Genomic DNA, 14,105 nt, shown 5'->3' with positions numbered 1-14,105 from the left:
TTATTTGTACTTATCTCCCATGCCTATCAGGTTTGCACTTAAAACATATGTGTCTTATCCTAGTGTTGAAAAGTCATCTCAGTTCCATAGGGGCTAAGGAATTATTTTATTTTAATTTATTTTGCCATTTGTATAAGGCGAGTGCACGAAGTCTCTAATAATAAAAAAATAACGGATGCGCATATCGAACAATCAGGATTAGCCATACTCTTAATTCTGAATACCATGTTATGCTCATAAAATGTGCCCATAAAATCTAATGGTTTATTGTAACCTATAGTGTGAAAATGAGGAAATCAAAGAAATCTTGACCATCACAAATAAAAGTTGAGGTATGATATTGATGTAATTAGAAAAGCATAGACTGTCACAGCCACAAAGTAATACTGGTATTATTGTAATGCATATAATAGACCATTTAACCTACTGCGACTTTCATAGCATGAGAAACAAAACCTACTGAAACAATAATAAACACTAGTGAAGACTAGAGACAGACAAAATAGATATAAGAAGATCTGGTATGAGTGTTAATGAGACAACTCTCCATTCAAGTCGAAATCTGTAAAAGTAAATCACTACATGTCAAAGTAGGGCCTTCAACAATGAGGTTTGACAGGGAAGCTATAAAGGGCCCTAAAAATGACTAGTGTAATACCATTCAAATAGGAAAAAATAAACGACAACCCCTGAACTTCAGGTTCCTGACTTTTTATTAAACCCCTATTAATTGTACAAGGACATTATTATTATTCAAGATGCCTAACTAGCTAGTAATAAATTATTTTTAATCTTGCTTTTATTGAGGAACATGTATTCCTTATGATGCTTGATTTACTTACAGCCTGAATTACAAAGCATATGCAGCAATTTAGAACAAATATTTGATCAATTTCATTGTTTTAAAAGTGTGATTTTTGACTGCAATTAATAGTAGCATACGTCTTTTGAAGCAGGCTGAGGTAATTATGAAGCCACACAATTATAAAACACAGAGAACAATGACAACAATTTATTGACAATAAAGCTTTCAAATTAATAATATTACAAAATATAACAGAAGATTGCTAATAACAATAATTAATATGTATGATGTATTCTGATAAGTGTATATATCTGTTGAGAAATGTAACTCTTGAAATTTCCTGTATTGAAAACACCTTATTTTATAGCAACGATCTATCAAACATAAAAGAATGGATTAGAACCTTTTAAAAATCTATCCATATATGTACATGCAATGCTTGAATGTTTTATTGTACAACAGCTCCAATTTTATAAGTATTCACAAGGGTGTAAAATCAAAACCAGAGTAACAAGTTTCAATGTTAATCCAATAAACTTAGAAATAGTAGAATTCAAAAATTTGGAACAAACTATGGTCAAAATAAGGGTCTTGTTTTTGCTGTACTGATATCGTGTCATGGATGAATACCCCATAGTCTTTGTTTTCTATTATAACATTACTTTTTGTTCTGATATTTAATCTTTTGCTTTTGTGGTTATTTTTCCTTATGAGGAATTGAAAATTAGCAGGAGATACAGTTACGTTTTTTTAAATTGAGATCATATGTTTTTTTTGCATTTAATAAAGCTATTAACTTTGTACTCCAGTCAAATGTTGCATATTGACTTCTCCTACCTTTATAGTTATACACTAAATGTACATGTTCCTTGATTATTTTTCGGACTTCAATTTAATTAGTTCATATATCTGCATTGATGTTGATTTAAATTGAAATATCTAATCAAAGTCCCTCAACTACCCTTAAAACACTAGAACATGCTCAATGAGCTAAGACATTAAGGTAACTTCATCCATAATTTATGTAGTTACAGCAATTTTTGAATTTACATCATTTTTTTTTTTATAAATGGTGAAAACGTGTCAACTGCATAAGTTATAAATTTAGGTAGGAGAAAAGCCAAAAACTATTCTCTTACATACATAAAAATGGACTAAAATTTTTTTTAAAAGTCATCTAGTCTAATTTGTAAATGTCTTCTTAAACAAGAAATTTCAAGAGTAACTTTCCCCAATTCTGAATCACATTTGACTGAGTAAATATCGGATATAAACATTCCTCATAACATTCCTGAATGTATAATACTTTTAGTACAATGTTCCATAGAATTAGAAAAAAAATATTATGTTCAATCAAAACTGAACATCCTTGACCTGCATACAAATGGTTTAAAAATAGCTTTCAAAATTATGACTATCCCTAACCTGTATGCCTGATACAAATGTTTGTTATATCTGATTGAAACATTTCTTGACAAATTATCCTTGATACGCATATCTTAAACCTTTGTTTTAAATGAAGCTGGTAAAATGGAGAACTGATTTTCATGTGTAACATATAGTTTGTAAAAATATGATAATCCTTGACTATCCCATACCATAACCAATAGTCTCCTTAAAACTGGAACAAGCAGCTATTAAATTTAGAATTATACTTAGTTTATTAGAGGTTTTGCAAGGGCTAATCTTTATAATACATTATATATGAAGAATATTCAGATTAAATATGTATAAATCAAAACAAAGATGTGGGGAAAGCAACCTTAAATATATCACCAACAAAAAACTATGGTCTTCAACAACAGTGCCTTTATTAGAGCTTAACTAGCCATACTGCAAGATTTGAATAATGTATGCCCTAGAATGTTGCAAAAGAACATCATTTTCAAAAATTTACATACGTTTTTATTCTTAAAATTTCTATCCAGTACATGTTTTTGAGGGGCCTGATGGGTTATTTTCGTTCTTTTTAATCAGTGCATTTTCGCTATCGTGATCCGACTTTCTACAGATTGTTTTTTTTTTTATTTTTGTGATCCGTGATTATGGAAATTTATTTTCTGTGACTCGTGATTGACAAAAAATCAACTGACAAAAAATTAACTCGTGAATTGTGATAAGACCCCCCATCAGGCCCCTCATTTTTACGTGTTGAATCTGAGTATTCATGTGACTGAACTGAAAACATGAACTATCTTATCATCTGATCCTACATAGTTCTACGAGAAATTTATATTAGTACAACATTAAGAATACGTTTGAAAGTATATGGCTATAATCTCACTCTATTGCATAATTTCTTTGCTATATGAACACCGAATAATTTTATATCAACTTCTACCAATTACAACCTTACCTTTATCGAACTCCAGAAAGGTATCAGATAGGACACAAATACTTTAATCTACAACTTCTACATGTAACAGTCTAATATAATTCACAATTTAACAACACTATTAAATTGAAAACATTACCAAATTTAAAGAGATCTTTGAATGAATATAAATAGTTATCAAAGGTACCAGGATTATAATTTTGTACGCCAGATGCGTGTTTCATCTACATAAGACTCATCAGTGACGCTTATATCAAAATATATAATCCACCTATTGTTTTTTTTTTGTAGGCATAGGTTGAAAATATATTTATCAAATGTTGGCATAGGTTGAAGACACCATTAAAATGTTGACATGTGTTTCTTTTCTCATACTTTAGCAAAGAGGTCTTTTTTTAAATTTGCAATAAAAATCATATGTGTTTTAAAAATTTATTCTCTCTTTGATTAATTGATATATTTTTGATGATGTAGAATTTGAATAATGTTAAATTTTGAAAGTTTTCAATTCATCATTGTTGATCAGTTTCTGGTTTTTTCTTCTTCAAAACTAATAAAGACCACTAACTATAACTATCTATACATTTTCATTATTTCTCTTTATTTTTATGGACAGATAAAAGAACAATCGACCAAATATTAACAGCCATTATATCAGGATATAATCAGTGAAATCTGAAAAGTGTCAAATTTTTACAGACACAAGTTCTTTACTGTGGAATAATCATCTGCATCAAATATAAAAGTACAGCTTACTTTTATCAATCCTACCAGTGCATAAAAATTTCATAAGAATCTGTCAAACAAAACTCAAATCGCAGTACTAAATATGGAATGATACAAAAATTTTATGAAAAAAAGTTAAAACACTTTTAATGACAAATGTGAAAATTCTCCAAACAAATGAGGAGTATAGTTTTTATGGAGCTAACGGTAACCACAGTTGACATTTTCGAAAACAAAACAGTTAACTGTTAACATAATTGACATTTACTACCCTGTTGATTATAATCTGAACTGAAACAAGTTGTTGGGGTGAAGAGAAAACCACCTCAATGTCTTTAAAGGTAGTGTTCTTATGTTATCTTTGATTGTGAAATATATAGCAGAACATCATTGTTCTTAGATTTTAATAAAATTATCAAATTTTGATACAGGAATGCACTTCATTTGTAAGACTTTTTATATAAATGATATTTTTTTTTATAAATACAGAATATTTCTTGTCCCATTCAAAACAATCTAAATTAAGCCTTATAAGGAAAGATAACTCACATTATTACATTGGGGAATGTACAGTATTTTTTTCCTATCTTGTATTAGTGCAAGAAAAAGGGTACTCATGTTTTATTTCAAAATTCTATCATATAGTTATCTTTCTCTTCACATAATAATGTTATTTCCCTGTAAAATCTTTACAAAATTGTAACTGGCAAACATATTTTTATAAGACCTGGTACACATTTTTTTGGTATGAAAAGAAAACATTTGGCCTTGTCTTAAGACAACTTTTAAAATAATTGTTCAGCAGCTTAATTACTATCTTTTAAAAGTGATTGAAATATTCTACATGTGTTGCACATACAATATTTGCATAGCTAAATTAACAACTTTAAACAAAACAAGTGTAATATATCTAAGCTACTCCATACATCTTTATAAACATGCCTTGTTATGTCGTTTACTTATATGAACCAGACCTGCTGAAAATTGCACTTCAAGCCTTCAAGACTACATTTACAAATGTCTAAATATATTTCTTTTAAATTGTTTACATGAATTCGTTTCATATTCAATAAATTCCTTTAACTGTGTCAATAAGTAAAACATACATGGTAACTGCTTTTCCACCAAGTTTAAATTTCACAATTTTTACGGACAAACTTGATTGTGCTGTTTTAATTCACTGATTTCCATGTCCATCTGATCATTACAAATCATATTTTCGTTGGGGACATTTTTGATAGTCCTAATTGATAAATTAGTGAGAATAAACAAATACCGCCCACTTTATACTAACGGGGGAGTAGCAGACATCATAGTATCACATCAATATATATGTATCAACATCATAAGTCAACAGAGGAGAAACACAATTCTGGCCTTTATCATTTAACAATAAATATAATATTTTACACAGCAGAAGTATATTAATATGGTAATATGCAAGTGAGAAATTATAAGGTAAGAGTGAAGTTCAAAGGTTAAAGGTCAGCTGGTGTCTGACCCACACTTATCGACTGACACTGTTAACAAATCACCTGCCCTTTTCAAAGAAAATCTTAATAAATCATGCACTTAAAATCATCAAGCTGTCTTAATTAATATTTTTTCTAAAAATTTCTTCAGATGACATAAATTTGCATTTTTTTTTAACCAAAAAAATTAATAAAGTTGTCTCCCCTTCTTTCTAAACAGATTGCCTCCCCTTTAAATTTCCCACAGCCTCCCTTTGAATTTCCCACAAGCATATTACCATTTACAGATGAGTTGTTAACACTGTCAGGTGACTTTTGTGTGGTAATAAGCTTTTCTTGGTTAACTCTGCTTTGCCATGCTTCAGTGGCTACCTTCCTTTCAGAAGTTTATATTTCTATAAATACTTGTGTCATACCACACCGTGTTTCAAGGTCATGCATGATTATTATTGAACACTTCCAAACGTGTTTTACTTCTTAAGCATTAAAAAATATACGACTCATTAGCCTGCAGCTAATATATATAGTATATGCTTTTATTTAAGAGTTCACAAAAAAAAATCTTATTTTTCATAACACTCTCTCTCCCACCTCCCCCAAAAGTAAAAATAAAACATAGTTTCAGTTACAAAGATAGATAAAATACCACAAATATCAAAATTGAAATTGATCTTATTAAACGACTCAAACCGAAGTTTGAAAAATTACTAATTTTGATACTGTAGAATTTAGAAATGAACAGCTAACATGCTGAGCTGAATTTGATTTGTACATGCATTAATTATTGATAAATTGGAAAAAAATATTTTTAACAATATTTCTGAATCAAACCCATCATGCAGTTCTAAATATATAAAATCTCTTAAAGTCCCATTTTTAAAAACACAGAGTATGTGAAGCATGGCAAAGCAGAGGAGACAAAATAATCTGGCAAATAAAAGCATGAGAATGTTTTCTGTCAGACACCACCAACACCTTTCAAATCTTCATTCTGAAAATATAAAAGGGAGGTAAGCATGTTAGAAAATTAGAGAAGATAAAATCCCAATAAGAAAGAAAACTACATACCCATGCTAAAAACCAACTTCCCCAATAAATTTAACCATTGATAGCTTAAAAATCATGGATGATATATCTCATTTCTCCCTATCTAACTTTTTTCTTTTAACAGTTCTAGCTGGATACATGAGATATCAAAGTTAACACTACACCACAATATGTATATGGTTAAAGGTATTAGAACAAAAGTTATAAAATAAAAAATAAGTTAACTTGATTTTTTTTTTATCCTGTCACCATAAGAACAAATACTTCAACCATAAACAGATATATGTAATCTCCAGTTAGCTGTCTGGTATCAGGGGACATTACTCATAACACTACAGAGAACAGCACATGAAGCAAATAGGTATTCATATGTCTGAAAAAGGGGTGCCCAAATGTATAACTTTTTTTTTGTACCAACATTTAGCAACAACAGAAGCACATTTACAAGTATGCATAAAGAAAGGAAAATAAAAATTATTAAAAGATTAAAATCAAGACTACTTTTTTTTAAGTAGTTACTGTAAAGCACTGTATGGTGTGTCCCCATTGCTTGGGCAGCCTGCATGAAACTTTGACAAAGCTAATTATGTCTGAAAAACTTTAAACCCAAGTTGTATCTCAATTATCTAAATGATTAAGTCCATATTTATCAGCATAAATAACAACAATGGGGAAAAAATAAAAATTTTGCTCTGAATAATGTCTTTTGATAATAAAAAGGCTTCTTTTCTGGTCTCTTTAATTCTTATGAAGATTTGACAAAGCAATTGATTGTTGATGAATCTTAAACATACAGATAGATTCAAAATGTAAATTCCACCACCACCGTAGGAATGTATGATCCCAATGTATCACTTCCACTTCAAAAGCTGCAGGCTAGATAAAAATTATCTGCCTTAAGTAAAAATATGTTTGCAGTTATTGTGTACATTAGACCTTTTCGCTATTTGAGAATCAGTGACAATTGACCCCAGAATCTTCAACATCTGAAAAATTGAAGTCATCCAAAAGTCACATTTCCTTTACAGCATCAAGATTATTTCTATCATGCAGTCAAGGGAACCTTTGAGATGTCAAGTAATGGTCAACACATAGAGATAAGTAAGGTGTATTCTCAAGTATGACCTTCAAAAACTAAGTCGCTTACATGAGATTAAAATTGACTAGTCACTTCAAATTGAGTGTATTAATAATCTATGTATAAACTCAATCTAATAAATACAATAAAATTGATTTCAGAACTTTAAAAAATATTTTAAACTATTTTTATCATTTTTAGAAGTATCAATTAGTTGAATCCCTTCCTGGCTATGATTTTTAAATGAAGAGAGTTATCTGATACAAACAGAACTATAAAATCTATTTTTACTGCACAGTGAGGTACTAGCCATTTCCATTAAAGAGGTTGGTGCCATAACTTAAGTTAATACACCACAACATGTATATGGTTAAAGGTATTAGAATAAAAAAGCTATAAAATTGAAAATAAGTAAATTGGATATTTTTTTTTCATCCTGACACTATTAGAACAAATCCTCCAACCATATACACATACATATATATGATCTCCAATAAACTGTCTGGTATCAGGGGACATATGAGCATGGCCATATATAGATGTGATTCAAAAATCACTTTCCATTAAAGACAAATAACACAGCAACAATTTTCCTATTTGATTGATTCATTGTTGGTGGTAAAGCCTTTTTCTGCACTATTGGATATATTGTGGCAGTAAGTTTTTATTGATGGAGGAAGTTGGGAGTGTTCAGTGGGAACCACCAACCTTAAGTAGCAAAACTGACAACCTTGGTCAAGCAAGATTGTAGTTAAAGGTGGTTCCCAACACTTTCACTTAAATTAATTTGGCTTGTTTAATTTTCATAAAATTTTGTCAAAGTATTTACTTTGACCCTTTAACAAAAATATATTTTTTTTTTTAAATTTTGAACCAACTACACTGGTTATATAGTAGTTTGACAAACACCAATTTTGATCATTGAGAAGCTTAATATTCCTTTTACAACACAGCGTAATTAAAACATTTAGCTGAATTAAGAGTTATCTCCCTGTAGTGTTAGGTACCACCTGCCACATGTTGGTTTTCAGCTCACAACCTTAGTGTTGACAGGCTGGTGATAAAGTAAAATAACTACTTTGACCATTTGACCGCTATTTGTGGCACATATTTTTAAGTATATTTTGATATCAATTTTGCAAAGGCAATATGTGTAGAAAGAAGCCTCAGCTAAAGTCCTTTCTAGACATTAAATGACATGGTCTCGTTCCATCATGAAAGGGCTGATTTCTTTTTTTTTTTATTTTTAACTTGACTTACATGTATTATCTTGTGGAGGTGAGGTGGTCAGTGGTTCTACATAATTTGATGTTATACTTGACTTACATGTATTATCTTGTGGAGGTGAGGTGGTCAGTGGTCCTACATAATTTGATGGAAACATTCCTTCTTGTCCGTTCACTTCCCCTTTCCACCAGTTAGGGTCGTCTTTATTTAAAACATTTATAACAGAATCTTTGTGGAATGTTAATTCGTCCTCGTGTTGTGCATTGTATGGGTAAACAGCTAACACTTGCTCAACTGAAAATAAGAAATTTGAAAATATATTTAGAAGAAATTGGAGTCAGTCCAATTTTCAGAACTAGGTCTTAAATCTGAGGCTATGGGATACTTAAAATACTTCAATATCGGACCAACAAATCAAATAAAATAAAATAAAAGTTTTATTTATTGTTGATACATTGTAAACAAAGTAACACAAGCTCTAGTAATAATGTCAATAGAGGGTTTGACAATCAAGTATAGCAGATGTATTCTACTTTTGGTGAATTGCTTACAAATCTGCTATTGTGTGATACTTTATCATATGACATAGTTTATCAATGTATTTTATAAGAGTACCACCACAGGTGTCATATGTAGAACAGAATCTATCCTTCCAGAGTATAGTTTTTGGAAGGGTTTGAGTTGCTCACACTTGAAATAGTTTCTATATATTGTTTTGTGTCCCGTTTTCTTTTGGTTATTTTTTTTGTTTTTTGCCATGGAATGTGAGTTTTTTTGTAATTTTTATATCATCAATGAGTCTATGTTTGTCATGTATATTATATTCAGACTTAAAGAGTTTATCCTCATGATAACAAAACTATACTTCTAGTAGAACTTACTAAATGATGGTTGTGGCTGGGGTGTGACTGCTGGAGATATACTGGGCTGCAAACAGAAAACGGAAAAGTCAATTTTGCTAATTATGAATATTTTTTTACTAAAGTTTTGTTGCAGAGATTAAAATTTATCAGCTGTTTATCTGGAGAAAGTTTTTTTGTTTACATGGAAAAAAGCCTTTTAAGTTATACTGATAATTTTCTTCATAAAATAGAAAGGATGCTATTTTTATAAGTCCATATCCAAAAAGAATAGAACATTTATCAAGCATAACATTATTTTTGGTCTTGACCTATCAACTACCATCAGTACAAAGTATATCATTATCTTTATGACATTTTATAGATGTCAATACATACAACTGTAGCAGCTGGGGTAGGTGTCAGACGTTGGTCTTGTTCTGGTTTTTGACCTTGTAGAGTATTATCAGGTGTTGAGCGAGATCCTCCTGAGGCTCCCAAAAGTTTGACGTAATTTGCTGGAAACCATCCAATTTTCTTCTTTTGCCCTCTAGCCTGAAAATGATAATGTTTTAATATTTATTGAGATCTCATCTAGAAACAGGCTGCAAATCACAATTTTCCAAATTACATTACTTTAATGTTGAAAAGAAAAAAAAATTCTAAGATTTAGTATTACATGAGCAAGTGATTACAATTTACAAAGGGAGATAAGTCATAACTCTAATTCTCCTTTTCCCTGATTATTGGGATTTTCCTTCCATTCCTATATTACTATACATTACTATATATAATTCCCTGTTTATCCAACTACTTTTCATTTTCTTCTTTACTTAATTAACCCATATCTAGCTTTAAAAGATAATTATCAAAGGGAAGTAACTCCTACCTGTAACTCTCCTTCCCACCATCCACTGGGACTTTTCTTTCGTACTTGTATCACCTGACCTGGCTGTAGAGACAACTGTTCTGGACCTGTGGCACTGTATGCTGCTATCACTGATGCTATTTCTGTAAAATATATAAATAAAAAGAACTGTCATGTATTCTTCAATGAGACACAATCTATAAAATGTAATTAAATCAACTAAACAACACAAAAGAACCCCCCCCCCCCCTATTTTTTTATCTAAAATTCAGTATGCCATCTTCACCAATAAAATAATGTTTTAAAGCTTTTATATCAAATTGGTCTGAGTCTAACATGCTGTGTATCAAGACAACCTCTATGATGTACACCACCTCTTGTGTAAATATAGAAAGTGCCTCCATGGTCGATTGGTCTCAGTAGTCTAACTATTGAGTCACTAGCCTGTCAGCACTGAGGTTGTGAGTTCAAATCTTGTACTTGGCAGATATGCTAGACTCCAATCTTAATAGACTAGGATTGTTAGTTTTCCTAAAGAAAGTCTGTGGTTTTGTAAGGGCTCTCCAGCATCCTACGCCACAAAAGTGCTGAAAGTGGCGTTAAACACCAATCAATCATTCAATCTCATGTAAATATTTACATGGTAATTGCATGTGATAAATACTTTGACCCTTTGACAAAAATATAAAAATTAAAAAAATTTTGAACCAACCGTTTTGTCAGAAAAATTACACTGGTTATATTGCAATTTGACAAACACCAATTTTGATCATTGAGAAGCTTAATATTCCTTTTTACAACACAACGTAAATAAAACGTTTAGCTGACTTTACAGAGTTATCTCCCTGTAGTGTTAGGTACCTATGTTTGAACTACAAAATATTGTGGATGTCCATATAATTTTAAATTCCTTACTGTTTACACTTGCACATATATATATATATATTTTAAACATCTTTATGCAATAATCTCTTAATATTTTTATACATGTACTACAATTTATAAGATGACTTTTGTCCTATACACTTTTAAGTCCCTAAATACTTCCCAGTTTCAGGTACAGTATATGTTCATTACCTTCTCATAACATGACACAAAATATCCAAAGTATTAAACTTAATTCCTAATCATGATTGTTTTTTAAATATTTAGATGTCTCTTTCCACCACAACATCTTTTCAAATTCTTGTATATATATATATAAAACATACTCGCAAACCTAATATTTTACTGAAATTGAGATTTATTTTTAAAAACATACTGAACTGAAAAAGGACAATATATGAAAAATGCTTTTTACTATTATTCTTTTGAGAGCGTTCATCCTTTTGATTCAATTTATCAAGATTTCGTCATTTATCAAGATTGTGTCTGATGAGTTTTACCGGAAACAGAGACAATTTACATCCTTTTTTAAGAGTACTGACCTGGTTTCTTAGGTGCTCCTGCCTTCTGCTGTGCAGTTTGTTGTGACTTCTAAAAATATAAACAGGATTAAAATCAAATTTCCCTATACATCGTACATGTACATGTGCATACTTAGTTTCACAAGTTACTACTTCCTTTCACAAATAATTACCTGATTTATGGCGATTTATTGTACTAATTGAATGATAAATTTCCTTTCACAACAAGAACTACAAAGAAAGGCATTTAAAACTTTTGTAATTGACTTTCATAATCAGTTGAAAAATAAAATTACATCATATAATATCTCGACATTTTGCAGTTAGCGTAGAATGAGGTCAAAAGCATTAGAAAAGGGAGTTTATATATTGTATCTTGTTTTGAAAAATTAAAAAAATAATCGTGATAAAAGAATTTGTCCCTCTGTGACTGGCAGTTAAAAATCCAAACAGGTCAAAGTTTTGTTTGTGGCCATAAACTGTTGACACTCATAAAAATAAGAATAAGAGGTGTAGGAGTAGATGTTGCCAAGTCAGCAATTATACTAATAACCAAGTATTGTCAAATTTTCTCTTATGTTTAAAAACTTTTACTAATAAGCATTTTATCTTTTATCAAAATTCATTTCTTTTGTCAAAATTAATTTTAAATAATGGAAATAAAATCAATAAATACCTGACATCTTAAAAAATAAAACAAAAACAAAATGAATGAAATATAAAATCCATAATCGATTTTAACTGTGAAAACTTCCTGATAAGATTCATATTTAACATGCATTCAGAAATTAAGTGTAATGCATGTATTATTTTTTGAAGACATATAGATTTTCATTACTAAAATAGCATTTAACAAGTGAAACTGCGAGCTACTGCTCACTGATGATACCCCCTGCCGCAAGTGGATAATATTAATAGTGTAAAAATATGCAAGTGTTCGGTAAACAGGAAGTTGTCGAGTGATGAATCTGAAAACGCATCACACGGTATAGCTGACTTATAAAAATCCTGAAACCAAATTTCAGAAATCCTTGTATTGTAGTTCCTGAGAAAAATGTGACAAAAATTTTTAACTTGTATATCATGTGTAAAATCATACAAGTGTTCGGTAAACAGGAAGTTGTCGAGTGATGAATCTGAAAACGCATCACACGGTATAGCTGACTTATATAAATCCTGAAACCAAATTTCAGAAATCCTTGTATTGTAGTTCCTGAGAAAAATGTGACGAAAATTTTCAACTTGGCTATCATGTGTAAAATCATACAAGTGTTCGGTAAACAGGAAGTTGTCGAGTGATGAATCTGAAAACGCATCACACGGTATAGCTGACTTATATAAATCCTGAAACCAAATTTCAGAAATCCTTGTATTGTAGTTCCTGAGAAAAATGTGACGAAAATTTTCAACTTGACTATCATGTGTAAAATCAGACAAGTGTTCGGTAAACAGGAAGTTGTCAAGTGATGAATCTGAAAACGCATCACACGGTATGGCTGACATATATAAATGTTGATACCAAATTACAGAAAGGGTGGATGTGTAGTTCCTGAGAAAAATGTGACGAAAGTTTCATGGGACGGACTGACTGACGGACAGACTGACGGACTGACGGACGGACGGACAGACAGAGGTAAAACAGTATACCCCCCCTTTTTTAAAGCGGGGGTATAACAAGTAGACTGTTCTGAAGCAAGAGGTTTCCTTCAATCCATTTATTTTTCTGTGAGTTTTAAAATAGAATATTTAATATCTACCCACACTTTTGTTTGACTAAGATAGTATATTCAATATTTACGACTGATGATAAAGTATCAACAGATTTTAAGTGTCATATAAAACTTTCAAACATAATTTAATTCAATACACAACTTTAATCTAATACACTTGAACTTAGAAGATACAGATTTCAATTGGTTAAATATCATAAAAATTTGAGCTGGTTCAATATATTTTGTTAAGAAAAAAATGCACTGGTGATTCAATACTTTTTGTGGGTTTCTTATTTTTCTAAGATTTCTACCGAACTTAAATGTTGCTATCATCCCAAGTTTAATGTCTCTAGTGGAAAGTTGTTCAACGGCAAACAAACCGCTTCTCCTTATTTTTCGTATTCAAGTACAAATTTAAGTATTATAACAAAATACAAGCTTTTTCAAAAGGACTTAGCTTGTTTGCAAAAACTATTTAAACCCCAAAAGCAAGTAACCATAAACATACAAGCTTTTTGACACTTATATGCTTAAAGGGGCCAGCTGATGGACGCCTCCGGGTGCGAGAATTTCTCGTTGCATTGAAGACC

At 30.6% G+C, this 14,105-nt stretch overlaps 1 protein-coding gene across 3 annotated transcripts in view; it reads right to left on the bottom strand.

Moving 5' to 3' along the window:
* Positions 1-14,105, bottom strand: part of LOC143049800 (intersectin-1-like) — a 73,114-nt gene that overhangs the window by 20,609 nt on the left and 38,400 nt on the right. For 2 of the 3 annotated variants that reach the window (XM_076223539.1, XM_076223538.1), the window contains exons 28-32: positions 11,825-11,873; positions 10,419-10,540; positions 9,929-10,084; positions 9,572-9,617; positions 8,790-8,984 (exon numbers count right to left, since the gene is read on the bottom strand). In XM_076223539.1, the coding sequence (XP_076079654.1) occupies positions 8,790-8,984; positions 9,572-9,617; positions 9,929-10,084; positions 10,419-10,540; positions 11,825-11,873 (568 nt within the window). Of the gene's footprint in view, positions 1-2,719; positions 6,330-8,789; positions 8,985-9,571; positions 9,618-9,928; positions 10,085-10,418; positions 10,541-11,824; positions 11,874-14,105 lie in introns of those variants that run through there. The other variant, XM_076223540.1, reaches the window with a different exon arrangement.

Source organism: Mytilus galloprovincialis, chromosome 10 (assembly GCF_965363235.1).
Source record: "Mytilus galloprovincialis chromosome 10, xbMytGall1.hap1.1, whole genome shotgun sequence".
NCBI lineage: Eukaryota > Metazoa > Mollusca > Bivalvia > Mytilida > Mytilidae > Mytilus > Mytilus galloprovincialis.
This window is presented reverse-complemented; position numbering and strand designations above follow the sequence as displayed.